The sequence below is a fragment of the Cyclopterus lumpus genome, chromosome 8 (assembly GCF_009769545.1).
Source record: "Cyclopterus lumpus isolate fCycLum1 chromosome 8, fCycLum1.pri, whole genome shotgun sequence".
In the NCBI taxonomy this organism is placed as follows: Eukaryota; Metazoa; Chordata; class Actinopteri; order Perciformes; family Cyclopteridae; genus Cyclopterus; species Cyclopterus lumpus.
Window position 1 is genome coordinate 239097 of NC_046973.1, and position 11380 is coordinate 250476.

The window sequence follows — 11380 nt, forward strand, 5'->3', positions numbered from 1 at the left end:
GCGGCGGCACGGAGTCCAAATCAAGATCCACACGACCATGTACCTCGGACAAAGAAGGATACAATTTAGCAGTGCATTCTTTTCCTTCATCTTTCATCAGTGATGTTACCTTTTTGTCACACTCATTCTTCATTCTCCCCCCCCCCTTTCTTTCTGCTTCCACACACTTTCAGTTGCTCCAATTGTTGCAGGCTAAAACTGCCCTTCTCAGGAAAACCCTTTTGGACCCATTCCTCCAATGGGTCGACAGTGTGTCTGTCCTTCCCTCATACATTGTATCATGGGAGATAAGAGTTTGTAAACAGGCCTCTCAGGCTCCACAGGCTTGGCCTTGCTCTGACTTTTTTACCCATCTCCCCAGCACTCTAATGTGCTCAATACACCGGTTTCTTTCTTTTTTTAACTTTTTATTTATGGATTTTTTTCAAGTAACAAAGAACGAGACAAAAAATTATAAATGACAAAAAAGAAGATTAAAATAAATAAATAGATAAATGAAGAAAATGAAAAACAATAGGGGGTCAACAATTGCTCTTTACACTATTTAAGACCATTCTTTTCTGGTCACTTAATCCCTTGAATGCTATCCACTTCTCCCAGCGCTGCTCATGGGTCCCTCATTTTTTCCATATTGTGTATTTCCTCAACAATGTCCAGCCACTGTCCTTGGTGTGGGGGGTCACTTTTAATCCAGCTCCTTGTGATGTCCTTTTTAACTGCCAGTATCAAGATTTTATATAGATAATTGTCTTTCTTATGGATTAGATCACCAGGTATTAGTCCCAGATAAACGATCCGTGCGTCCCTGGGGATCTTATAGTTTAAGATCTCCTCCAGTCTGAATGACTTGGTCCCAGTATGTTTGGAGTTGTGAGTGGTTGGCATTCATCTGCCCACACTCTCTCCAACATGGCTGCTCTTTACCTAATTCTTTATATTTTGTGTGTGGTGTAATAAAAAAGAGGATTAGGTTCTTCCAACCAAATTCCCTCCATTTTCTAGAACTAGTGGAAGTCTGTTGCGTTGTACACATGGAATGCCAATCACTATTCGACAGTTTAATGTTCAGTTCTACTTCCCATTTCAGTTTTACATACAGTGTGTTACTTCCGATTCGTTTTTGTAAACTACTGTACAGTTTGGAGACCAACTTTGAGGGGGTTTGTTTGTAGGCACCTGTCAACACTTTGATCACTTCATTACATTCTGATGATATTCCTTTTTTAATTTCTGTATCATAGAAGTGTCTTAGCTGTAAATATCTGAAGAGGTCCCTGTTTCCTAAATTAAATTCTCTTTTGAGTTTTAAAAGTGTTTCCCTCTATAAGTGTACATACTGCAGTTATTCCTCTTTCTCTCCAGCGAACAAAAGTACTATATGTCTGTCCAGGTCTAAACCTGGGGGACATAGAGGGCCAGATCAAAAGCTAACTGTCTCCTTCCAATTAGTATTTCTTGACTATCTCCTTCCAGATATCCAATGTTACATCTAAAATGGAATTACCTCCCTTTGGTCAGTGTAATCTTTTCCTCCTAGTCTGGCCTGGGGTTGAGATTGGGCCTGATTTAATTCAATATGTTTCCATCCAGCTTGATACTCCGGGGAGCACCAATAGACAATGTATCTCAATTGGGCCGCGTAATAATATTCTTTGAGATTTGGTAAGGGTTAGGGTGCTAGGCCTCCGTTCTGCTTGTCAATTTGGAGTGTTTTAAGCTTGACCCTTGGCCTTGCTCCTGCCCAGATAAACTGGGATATCTGTTTGTTCCATGCTGTAAATTGAGATTCTGGGATTCTGACTGGAAGTGATAAGGAGGTAGAACAACCTTGGCAGTATGTTCATTTTCACCACCTCAATTCTTGAGCTAAAATCCAATGCTAGTGTGGACCATTTTGATATATCTTTCTGTATCCTATCGTTTATTATATTGTCATTTGTTTCATATAATTTGTTCATTTCCTGAGTAATTAACACTCCCAGATATTTTAATGATTTTGCTTCCCACTGTAGTTTATATTTCTGCCTAATTTGCCTCACTTGATGTGTAATTAAGAGAGAGTACTTGTGTTTTTGTGATGTTCAGTTTATAGCCTGACATCCGACCAGTCAGCCAAAATTGTCATAAGTTTTGGAAATGAAGAGTTGGGATTTTGGAGGTAAGTGATAATGTCATCTGCGAAGAGTCCTATTATATGTTCCTCCTTTGATATAATGATCCCTTTCACCTCTTTGTTTTGCCTAATGGCTTGAGCCAGAGGCTCTATGAATATTGCAAAGAGGGAGGGGCTAAGGCAGCAACCCTGGTGAGTACCTCTAGACAGCTTAAAACTACCAGACAGGTGGCCATTGATCTTTTTTCTAGCGGTTGGGTCTCTATATAAAGATTGTACCCACCTAATGATTTGATTGTTAAAACCTAGCCTTTCTAGCACTTTATACAGAAAAGTCCAACTGACTCTATCGAATGCCTTTTCAGCGTCGAGGCTGACCAGAGCTGCACTTAGTTGTTGTTTATTAGCCTGTTCTATAATTTGTAGGGTTCATCTAATGTTATCCTGTGTTTGCCGACCTTTTATAAAACCTGTCTGATCTTCATCTATTAATTCGGGAAGAAAGTGTTCCAATCTTTTAGAGATTATAGATGTAAATAGTTTATAATCCATCCATCCATTTTCAATACCGCTTATCCTCATTAGGGTCGCGGGGGCGCTGGAGCTTTGCTGAGTGTCCAATTTAAGGATTCTAGCAATACAGGGGCGAAGTCTTCTTTAAAGGTTTTGTACCACTCATTTGGGAAACCATCGCTCCCTGGGCATTTATTTGTTTTCAATTTACTAATCTCCAAGTCCAATTCTTCAATACACCGGTTTCACCTCCCCTCGGCTGCTTATTTCCAGAATTACAATCCAGTGTATTAAAATACACAAAACCGAACCTATAAAACTCCAAGCATACCGGGGCACATCTGTCCTACACCCTACTGTGCCAGCAAGTTACGGCCCTTCAAAGTGTCCGTTTACATCACAAAATGCTCTCTCACCGGGCAGGATTCTTTTTTCCTAGATGCAGGATTGGAGCAGCAATCTCAAACTCCATCCGAGAACAGCCTTCCGGGAGGAATCAACTATTCTCGTTGCGCGTCTCTGGTCCAACGAAGTCCTGATCACACGTCCAACCCCATCCTCATCGCCAATTGTGATGGAAATGAACCTTTCCAATCTCCCTTAGAGAAAACAAGTGTAATGTCTTTAAGTATTTATTAAACAGAAACTTGGAATTAATTCAATTGAATGACCAGAGCTCCGTCCCACAAATAGTTACGAGGTCTGACCCAGAAAAGATAGTGCCACATAGTCTTATAGTCATGTTATTGATCAAGTGTCTGCCCCTCATCCCTCCTCCCTCTCTTGCTCCTTCCTCCTTCTCACGGCGTCCATGTGAACAGGTTCTGTCTGCTTTCCCAGATGGTGTTGAGGCGCCTTCCTGAGAGCAGAAAGATAGGGAGAAACACAAGAGGACTATACAATAATAAGATGAGCTGAACTCTGCTCTTAGAGTTCAGTAACACAGTTACATTAAAGAAAAACACTAATGTTACATTTTCCACCACATTCTTTAACTGTTCAGGTATTCTGTCCTTGTGTGATTCAGGACTACAATGATGCTCACAGGGTGCTGGTTCGAGGCTGGGCAACTCTGAAGCTGCAGACGAGCAAACCAACCCTCAACATGGAGCCTCAGAGCACAAAGGTACAAACCAAGATCTCATCCCACATTATCTTGTAAGAACCACAACAACCAAACATTGTGGTTCCCAGTGTTCCCAGTACTGACAAATGGGGAAATTACAACTTCTTTGTCTGTCACGTGCTGGCATGAGGCCCAAAGATCCTTTTTCACATTGACTTACATCTGTGAGTCAGAGGAGGATCATACTTCCTGTCTGAACACATAAATCGTATGTAAACCGTCACATTCTAAAAAAAGTTGAATCCAGATCAGATCTGGATTGTATACTTCCTGCTCATCTGGGAATCGTTCACAGGAATAACCGGTTCTACCTCCTGAATCACAATGTTCTTTCTCTGCAGATTGAATTCCACATCTACCCCGACCCGGGGCAGCAGGCAGGGTCCAGAGCCCCCATGTGGATCCTCATGATTTCTGTCCTGGCTGGAGTCTCCCTTCTGGCTGTGATCTGCCTGCTGCTCTGGAAGGTAAACAGATCTGAGACAAACTCTGAATGTGCCTGGTCCTGGTTTAAGGATCTGGTTTCCGTCAACCAAAGTCTACCAAAGGGATGATATTCATGTTTTGCTTTAACATTATTAATTTCTAACGTTGTCATCAACTCCCGGTTGGTAAAGTACTGTTGTGTCGCCCCCTGCTTGTCAGTGTGGGTTCTTCAGTCGAGCCAGCAGCAGAGAGGCGTACCAAGCAAAGACCCAGAGAGCCCACATGAAGAGCCAGCCTTCTGAGAGGGAGAGGCTGGGCCAGGCGTTCTGAGTCTGGACCAGGAGCTCTGAGGCTGGACTAGGAGCTCTAACCCACTTGTATCTGCCTCGTTATGAACTCCAGTTTAATGATTTATGGATATTTGCTACAGAGACTTCATACCAGGTCTCTGTGTTTCTGCAGTGTGGTTTCTTTGTGCGTGGTGGTGCGTGGCGGGACGCGGTTCTCCACCAGGGGAGGATTATGGGTAAAGATGAGCAGCAGCAGCTTCGGGACTCTGACGATTTCCTGATCCAAGACCACGTCTACTCATCCAGAGCTAGGAAGGCACCCAAACAATGGGTCACCTCCTGGACTGAGAAGCACACAACCCGGACCAACACACCCTGAATCGGACCAATCCAGACCAACACAGCCTGAACCGGACCAAACCGAACCAACACACTCTGAACCAGACCAAATCAGACTAACACACCCCAAACAGGACCAACACAACCTGAACCGGACCAAACCCGACCAACAAAACCTGGATTGGACCAAACCAGACTAACACACACAAAACCTGACCAAACTGGACCAACACAACCTGAACCAGACTAAGACACACCAAACCTGACAAAACCAGACTAGCATACCCCGAACCGGACTACCACAACAATTCGAAATTGACCAAACCGGACCTAAACAACCTGAACCGGACCAGACACAACCCTGACTCGGACCAAACCAACACCCCCGAACCGGACCAACACATCTCAAATTGGACCAAACCAGAACAACACAACCTGAACCGGACAAAACCGGATCAGCACAACCTGAACCGGACCAAACCAGACCAACACACTGCCATGTAAAACCTGCTGGACTTTAAAGTCTCTTGAGATACAACTTTTCCAGCTGACAGTTAATTCTGATGAATATATTTCACAACAAAAGGTTTTTAATGTTTTTATGGAACATGTAGTGCTGCATTAAGATCAGATACAGTCAAGTGAATCCTGATCCAGGAATACACCATGTGGTCGGGTCAGGACCAGTTCACCAGAGTCCTATTCCAGAAACCAGGTTTAGTGAACACTTTATCTCAGGTTAAACCTGAGATAAAGCTGGGTCTGTAACTTCTCTTTGGCGCCTCCCTCTTAAAGAGACAGACACTGTTTTATTCAGTCATTAAAAGGTTTACTAGATGTCAGAAATCAGCTGGTCAATCAAACATTACACAATAAAACCTCCTGTCCATAAATATATATATATATATATATATATATATATATATATATATATATATATATATATATATATATATATATATATATATATGAAGCAGACCTGGAGTCAGTAAAGTGTTTCCCTCTGAGGCAAATTTGTAATATTGGGCTATACCAAATAAACTGAATTGAATTGAATTTCATTGATCATCACTGATCAACAGGTTTGATATTGACTGGAAACCAATCGATCAATCTGCAGATTGATTTGGTGAAGTGATCAGAAGGACATGAACACACACACACAGTTAAAGGGCCTTCAGGGCCGCCTCGTGGTGCTCGTGGTGCTGACGGATCCTTTGCTTTGAATTTTAGAAACCTAAAGGCCCAATCTCCACCCACTGACTCCATGAGGGTTTAGTTCTGTCCCACTGTACACACACACATGTACACACACACACACATGTACACACACACACGTGTACACACACACACGTGTACACACACACACACACGTGTACACACGTGTACACACACACACACACACACACACACGTGTACATACACACACGTGTACACACACACTTATCTGTTGTATTACTACCTCCTGATGATATTAAAGTATTTGAGGTAGTTTTCTGTTGTATTACTACCTCCTGATGATATTAAAGTATTTGAGGTAGTTTTCTGTTGTATTACTACCTCCTGATGAAGACCAGCTGGTGACTGAATGACATCGACGACACGAGGAAGGTGTTAACGTATCACATTTATTAGTATTATTAAATATGATTATTTATACTTTTATGACTGGAATCGAGCTGCCGTGTGAATCCCATAATGCACCAGTGTTGCCCCCAGAGATCTCTATGAGACCGTCAGATCCCACTCATCAGGAGCCTCCTCTTCATCATCACCATCTTCATAAGCAGCAACCTCCCTCCAGGAAACCTCATTCACCTGAGAGACAAAGACCAGGGCTGACATGAAAGCGTTATACTTATTGATATGTTGACATAAGAACACAAAGGCATGTTGTTACTACGTACTGAATTTACTTTGTTAGTGTCATCAAAGGGCTACAAATATATTCAACAATGTAGCAGAAAGCATCAATGTCCAGATTAGTAATCTGTAAAATCATATTTCATAGGTTACCTGAAGGACTCCTGTGGGCTCAGGTAGGAACTGATCTGAGGTCTGCTTGAGCTCCACCATCACTCTACCGTCACCTGGAGACCCAGAGACACAGGTCTGAGATCTGTGTACATGTACACACCCACAGTATGAGTACTAGTACTTTTACCTAGTAGTATGAGCAGTACTGAGGAGAAGGCCTGGACCAGAGCTTTCTCTCTGACCCTCTTCTGGAGTTTTCTACGGTTCTGGAGCAGAACATCTGGACCTGCAGAGACCACAAGGACAATGTCTTTAACTTCCTGGAGACGGGGTTCTGGTCCATCGTCTTCACGACAGACGGACTCACCTCTCTCCAGGTGAAGCCGTCCTCACCTCTCTCCGTCCTCACCTCTCCGGGTGAAGCCGTCCTCACCTCTCGGGGTGAAGCCGTCCTCACCTCTCTCCGTCCTCACCTCTCCAGGTGAAGCCGTCCTCACCTCTCTCCGTCCTCACCTCTCCAGGTGAAGCCGTCCTACCTCTCTCCGTCCTCACCTCTCCGGGTGAAGCCGTCCTACCTCTCTCCGTCCTCACCTCTCCGGGTGAAGCCGTCCTCACCTCTCTCCGTCCTACCTGTGCAGGTGAAGCCGTCCTCCACCATTGCTGCTCCTCTGGTCGTCAGGCCGTGATGAGGGAAGGAGAGCTGCAGCATACAGCCAAACTTCAGTCTCCTCCATCTGCTTTCTTCCTCCTGCTGCGTCTCCTCCTCGAAGTTGGGGAGCTCCTTCAGCTGAGGACGTGAGACAGGAAGTCACACTGACTCACCTGAATGTTAACGTGAAGATGTAAACCCAGGAAGTCCCTCGCTTCTCACTGTGATGATGTCAAAGGTCCAGCCGTTGAATCCCAAGTAGTGATTGGCCAGTTCCAGGCAGTGGGCGTGGCTCAGAGGTCTGCCATTGTCAGACAGGTAGTGAGTGTGTTTGGAGCTCAGCCTTACCTGAGAACGAGCACGCACGCACACACACACACACACACACACACACACACACACACACACACACACACACACACACACACACACACACACACACACACACACACACACACACACACAGGTTTTGAGCCTCATGTTGAACCACAGTTCCACCTTCTGTCCGGTAACCATGTGACATCACTTCCTGCTTCACTGCTCAGCTTGTATTATGTAAACCTTGCGGCTCATACAGAAGAAGACCACGACGCACCTTGAGTGGAAGGTTCTGGATCAGCGGGCGTCCGTCAGTGTGGCGCTGAGCCTCTGAGGCCTGAGAGGCCGAGTAGAACCTGATGAGGGCGTAGAACCCCGGAGGGTGGAGGGCGGAGTTAGGACACACCTTCAGCAGGTGGAGCGGCCCGAAGGACGAGAACACGTCCAGCAGTCCAGCCTGAGGGACGAGACAATTCAGACCTGGACCCACGTGGACTGTCACACAGACCTGGACCCATGTGGACTGTCACACAGACCTGGACCCACGTGGACAGTCACACAGACCTGGACCCATGTGGACTGTCACACAGACCTGGACCCACGTGGACAGTCACACAGACCTGGACCCACGTGGACAGTCACACAGACCTGGACCCACGTGGACAGTCACACAGACCTGGACCCATGTGGACTGTCACACAGACCTGGATCCATGTGGACTGTCACACAGATCTGACCCCCATGCGGACTGACCCCCATGTGGACTGTAACACAGACCTGACCCCCATGCGGACTGACACACAGACCTGACCCCCATGCGGGCTGACACACAGACCTGACCCCCATGCAGACCTGACCCCCATGTGGGCTGACACACAGACCTGACCCCCATGTGGGCTCACACACAGACCTGACCCCCATGTGGACTCTCACACAGACCTGACCCCCATGTGGGCTGACACACAGACCTGACCCCCATGCGAACTGTCACACAGACCTGACCCCCATGTGGGCTCACACACAGACCTGACCCCCATGTGGACTCACACACAGACCTGACCCCCATGTGGACTGACACACAGACCTGACCCCCATGCGGACTGTCACACAGACCTGACCCCCATGCGGACTGACACACAGACCTGACCCCCATGCGGGCTGACACACAGACCTGACCCCCATGCAGACCTGACCCCCATGCGGACTGACACACAGACCTGACCCCCATGTGGACTGACACACAGACCTGACCCCCATGCGGACTGTCACACAGACCTGACCCCCATGCGGACTGACACACAGACCTGACCCCCATGTGGGCTCACACACAGACCTGACCCCCATGTGGACTGACACACAGACCTGACCCCCATGCGGACTGACACACAGACCTGACCCCCATGCGGACTCACACACAGACCTGACCCCCATGCGGACTGACACACAGACCTGACCCCCATGTGGGCTCACACACAGACCTGACCCCCATGTGGGCTCACACACAGACCTGACCCCCATGTGGACTGACACACAGACCTGACCCCCATGCGGACTGACACACAGACCTGACCCCCATGCGGACTGTCACACAGACCTGACCCCCATGCGGACTGACACACAGACCTGACCCCCATGTGGGCTCACACACAGACCTGACCCCCATGTGGACTGACACACAGACCTGACCCCCATGCGGACTCACACACAGACCTGACCCCCATGTGGGCTCACACACAGACCTGACCCCCATGTGGACTCACACACAGACCTAACCCCCATGTGGACTCACACACAGACCTGACCCCCATGTGGGCTGACACACAGACCTGACCCCCATGTGGGCTCACACACAGACCTGACCCCCATGTGGGCTGACACACAGACCTGACCCCCATGTGGACTGACACACAGACCTGACCCCCATGTGGGCTCACACACAGACCTGACCCCCATGTGGGCTGACACACAGACCTGACCCCCATGTGGACTGACACACAGACCTGACCCCCATGTGGGCTCACACACAGACCTGACCCCCATGTGGGCTGACACACAGACCTGACCCCCATGTGGACTGACACACAGACCTGACCCCCATGTGGGCTCACACACAGACCTGACCCCCATGTGGGCTCACACACAGACCTGACCCCCATGTGGACTGACACACAGACCTGACCCCCATGCGGACTCACACACAGACCTGACCCCCATGTGGGCTCACACACAGACCTGACCCCCATGTGGACTCACACACAGACCTGACCCCCATGTGGACTGACACACAGACCTGACCCCCATGTGGGCTCACACACAGACCTGACCCCCATGTGGACTCACACACAGACCTGACCCCCATGTGGACTCACGTAGACCTGGGCCTCCGTGTGATCCGGTTGGATGTCCCACACAAACAGGGTCTTGTGGTTCTCTACGGGGACTTTGAACTCCAGGATGTCGACCTCCATCAGACCTGCAGGACAAAAAGAACCTGAAACCAGACTTGTGACTTAACAGCTGATCCTCGTCCACGGAGACGCACCGAGTCCACAACAGAAGATCTGGACCTGTGCGGGTTGTGGACTAACCTGGATGTTCCGCTCCTTCAGCGGTTTTCTGACCGGAGTCCGGCTTCAGGGAGCACGTGTTCCCGATGAAGCCCCGCCGGTAGCCGGTAAACGGTCTCCGACTTATTTTCTTCTTCTTCTTCTTCTTCTTCTTCTTCTTCTTCTTCTTCTTCTTCTTCTTCTTCTTCTTCTTCTTCTTCTTCTTCTTCTTCTTCTTCTTCTTCTTCTTCAACAAACACTTCCGGGGCGGGCCTGTTACAGTGACCAATGACAAGGCAGAGGGAAGTATATTTAACATAGTTTTATTCATTTTTCATTAAAAATCAGATGAGTTCGTTTTTCATGATTCAGACTTTATACTGAGAGCTGTGAGTTACAGGAAGCATGTCTGGGGCTTTTATTGTGAAGGGAAGCTCCTATAGAAAACAGGGTCCAGTGTCTGTGACTGCTTTATTGTGAAGGATACAACGGAAAGAGTGTGTAGAGCAATAAATAAAACCTAAATAAAGAGATTCCGTCTCCGTGTTATCATTTCATTACTATTATAAAGTATAACTCTCGGCTACAGTAATAACAATAACAAAAACAGGGTTATTAATAATCAATCGATGAGATCTGTATCAGTGTTTGATTGATTGATCTTCAGTCACATCCTGTGAATCACACTCGTTCATGACGTCACCACGTTGCATCAGCAGCGACAGTTTCCTTGACGACCAGAAAGTGAAAACCGAAAGAGAAAACGAGGCTGACGTCGGCTGTCAATCAAATCGTCAGAAAACTCAAGAGAAACCGGAAGCAGATGAGAACAAGTACACAGTTAATAAAAATAACCCAACTGGTTTTATAATTCATCTTCAAAGTATTTTATATAATATTAAACATAATTTATAATATAATAACCTATACATTTATAATCTGTTTTTCATTCATTTTCTGATGTTTTACTAAATATCTTTGAACAGTTTGAACAATTTAGTATTTTAACTATATATATATATATATATCCCCATTGAACATAAATGAATTAAATCAGAATGTATATATATATATATATATATA

At 46.7% G+C, this 11380-nt stretch overlaps 2 protein-coding genes across 9 annotated transcripts in view; one reads left to right on the forward strand and one right to left on the reverse strand.

The window, feature by feature from the left end:
* Nucleotides 1-4847, forward strand: part of LOC117734697 (integrin alpha-3-like) — a 44194-nt gene extending 39347 nt beyond the window's left edge. The window contains exons 25-27 of the mRNA XM_034538943.1: nt 3654-3752; nt 4094-4219; nt 4641-4847. Coding sequence (XP_034394834.1) covers nt 3654-3752; nt 4094-4219; nt 4641-4847 — 432 coding nt within the window. The remainder of the gene's footprint in view (nt 1-3653; nt 3753-4093; nt 4220-4640) is intronic.
* Nucleotides 4848-6414: 1567 nt separating this feature from the next.
* On the reverse strand, nt 6415-10695 carry rdm1 (RAD52 motif containing 1). 8 transcript variants are annotated; one of them, XM_034540153.1, is made up of 8 exons: nt 10340-10692; nt 10121-10242; nt 8029-8208; nt 7656-7781; nt 7415-7571; nt 6972-7070; nt 6824-6897; nt 6415-6625 (listed from the first exon to the last, which is right to left on the reverse strand). In XM_034540153.1, the coding sequence occupies exons 1-8, from the start codon at nt 10626-10628 to the stop codon at nt 6533-6535; spliced, it is 1140 nt and encodes a 379-aa protein (XP_034396044.1). In that variant the 5' UTR covers nt 10629-10692; the 3' UTR covers nt 6415-6532. The 8 variants fall into 8 exon arrangements, 3 of the variants coding, with proteins under 3 accessions (XP_034396044.1, XP_034396046.1, XP_034396047.1); XM_034540155.1 differs by having other exon boundaries at nt 10121-10224; nt 10340-10689; XR_004609886.1 differs by lacking the exon at nt 6415-6625 and having other exon boundaries at nt 6873-6897; nt 6972-7281; nt 7376-7571; nt 10340-10695.
* Nucleotides 10696-11380: the final 685 nt, after the last annotated feature.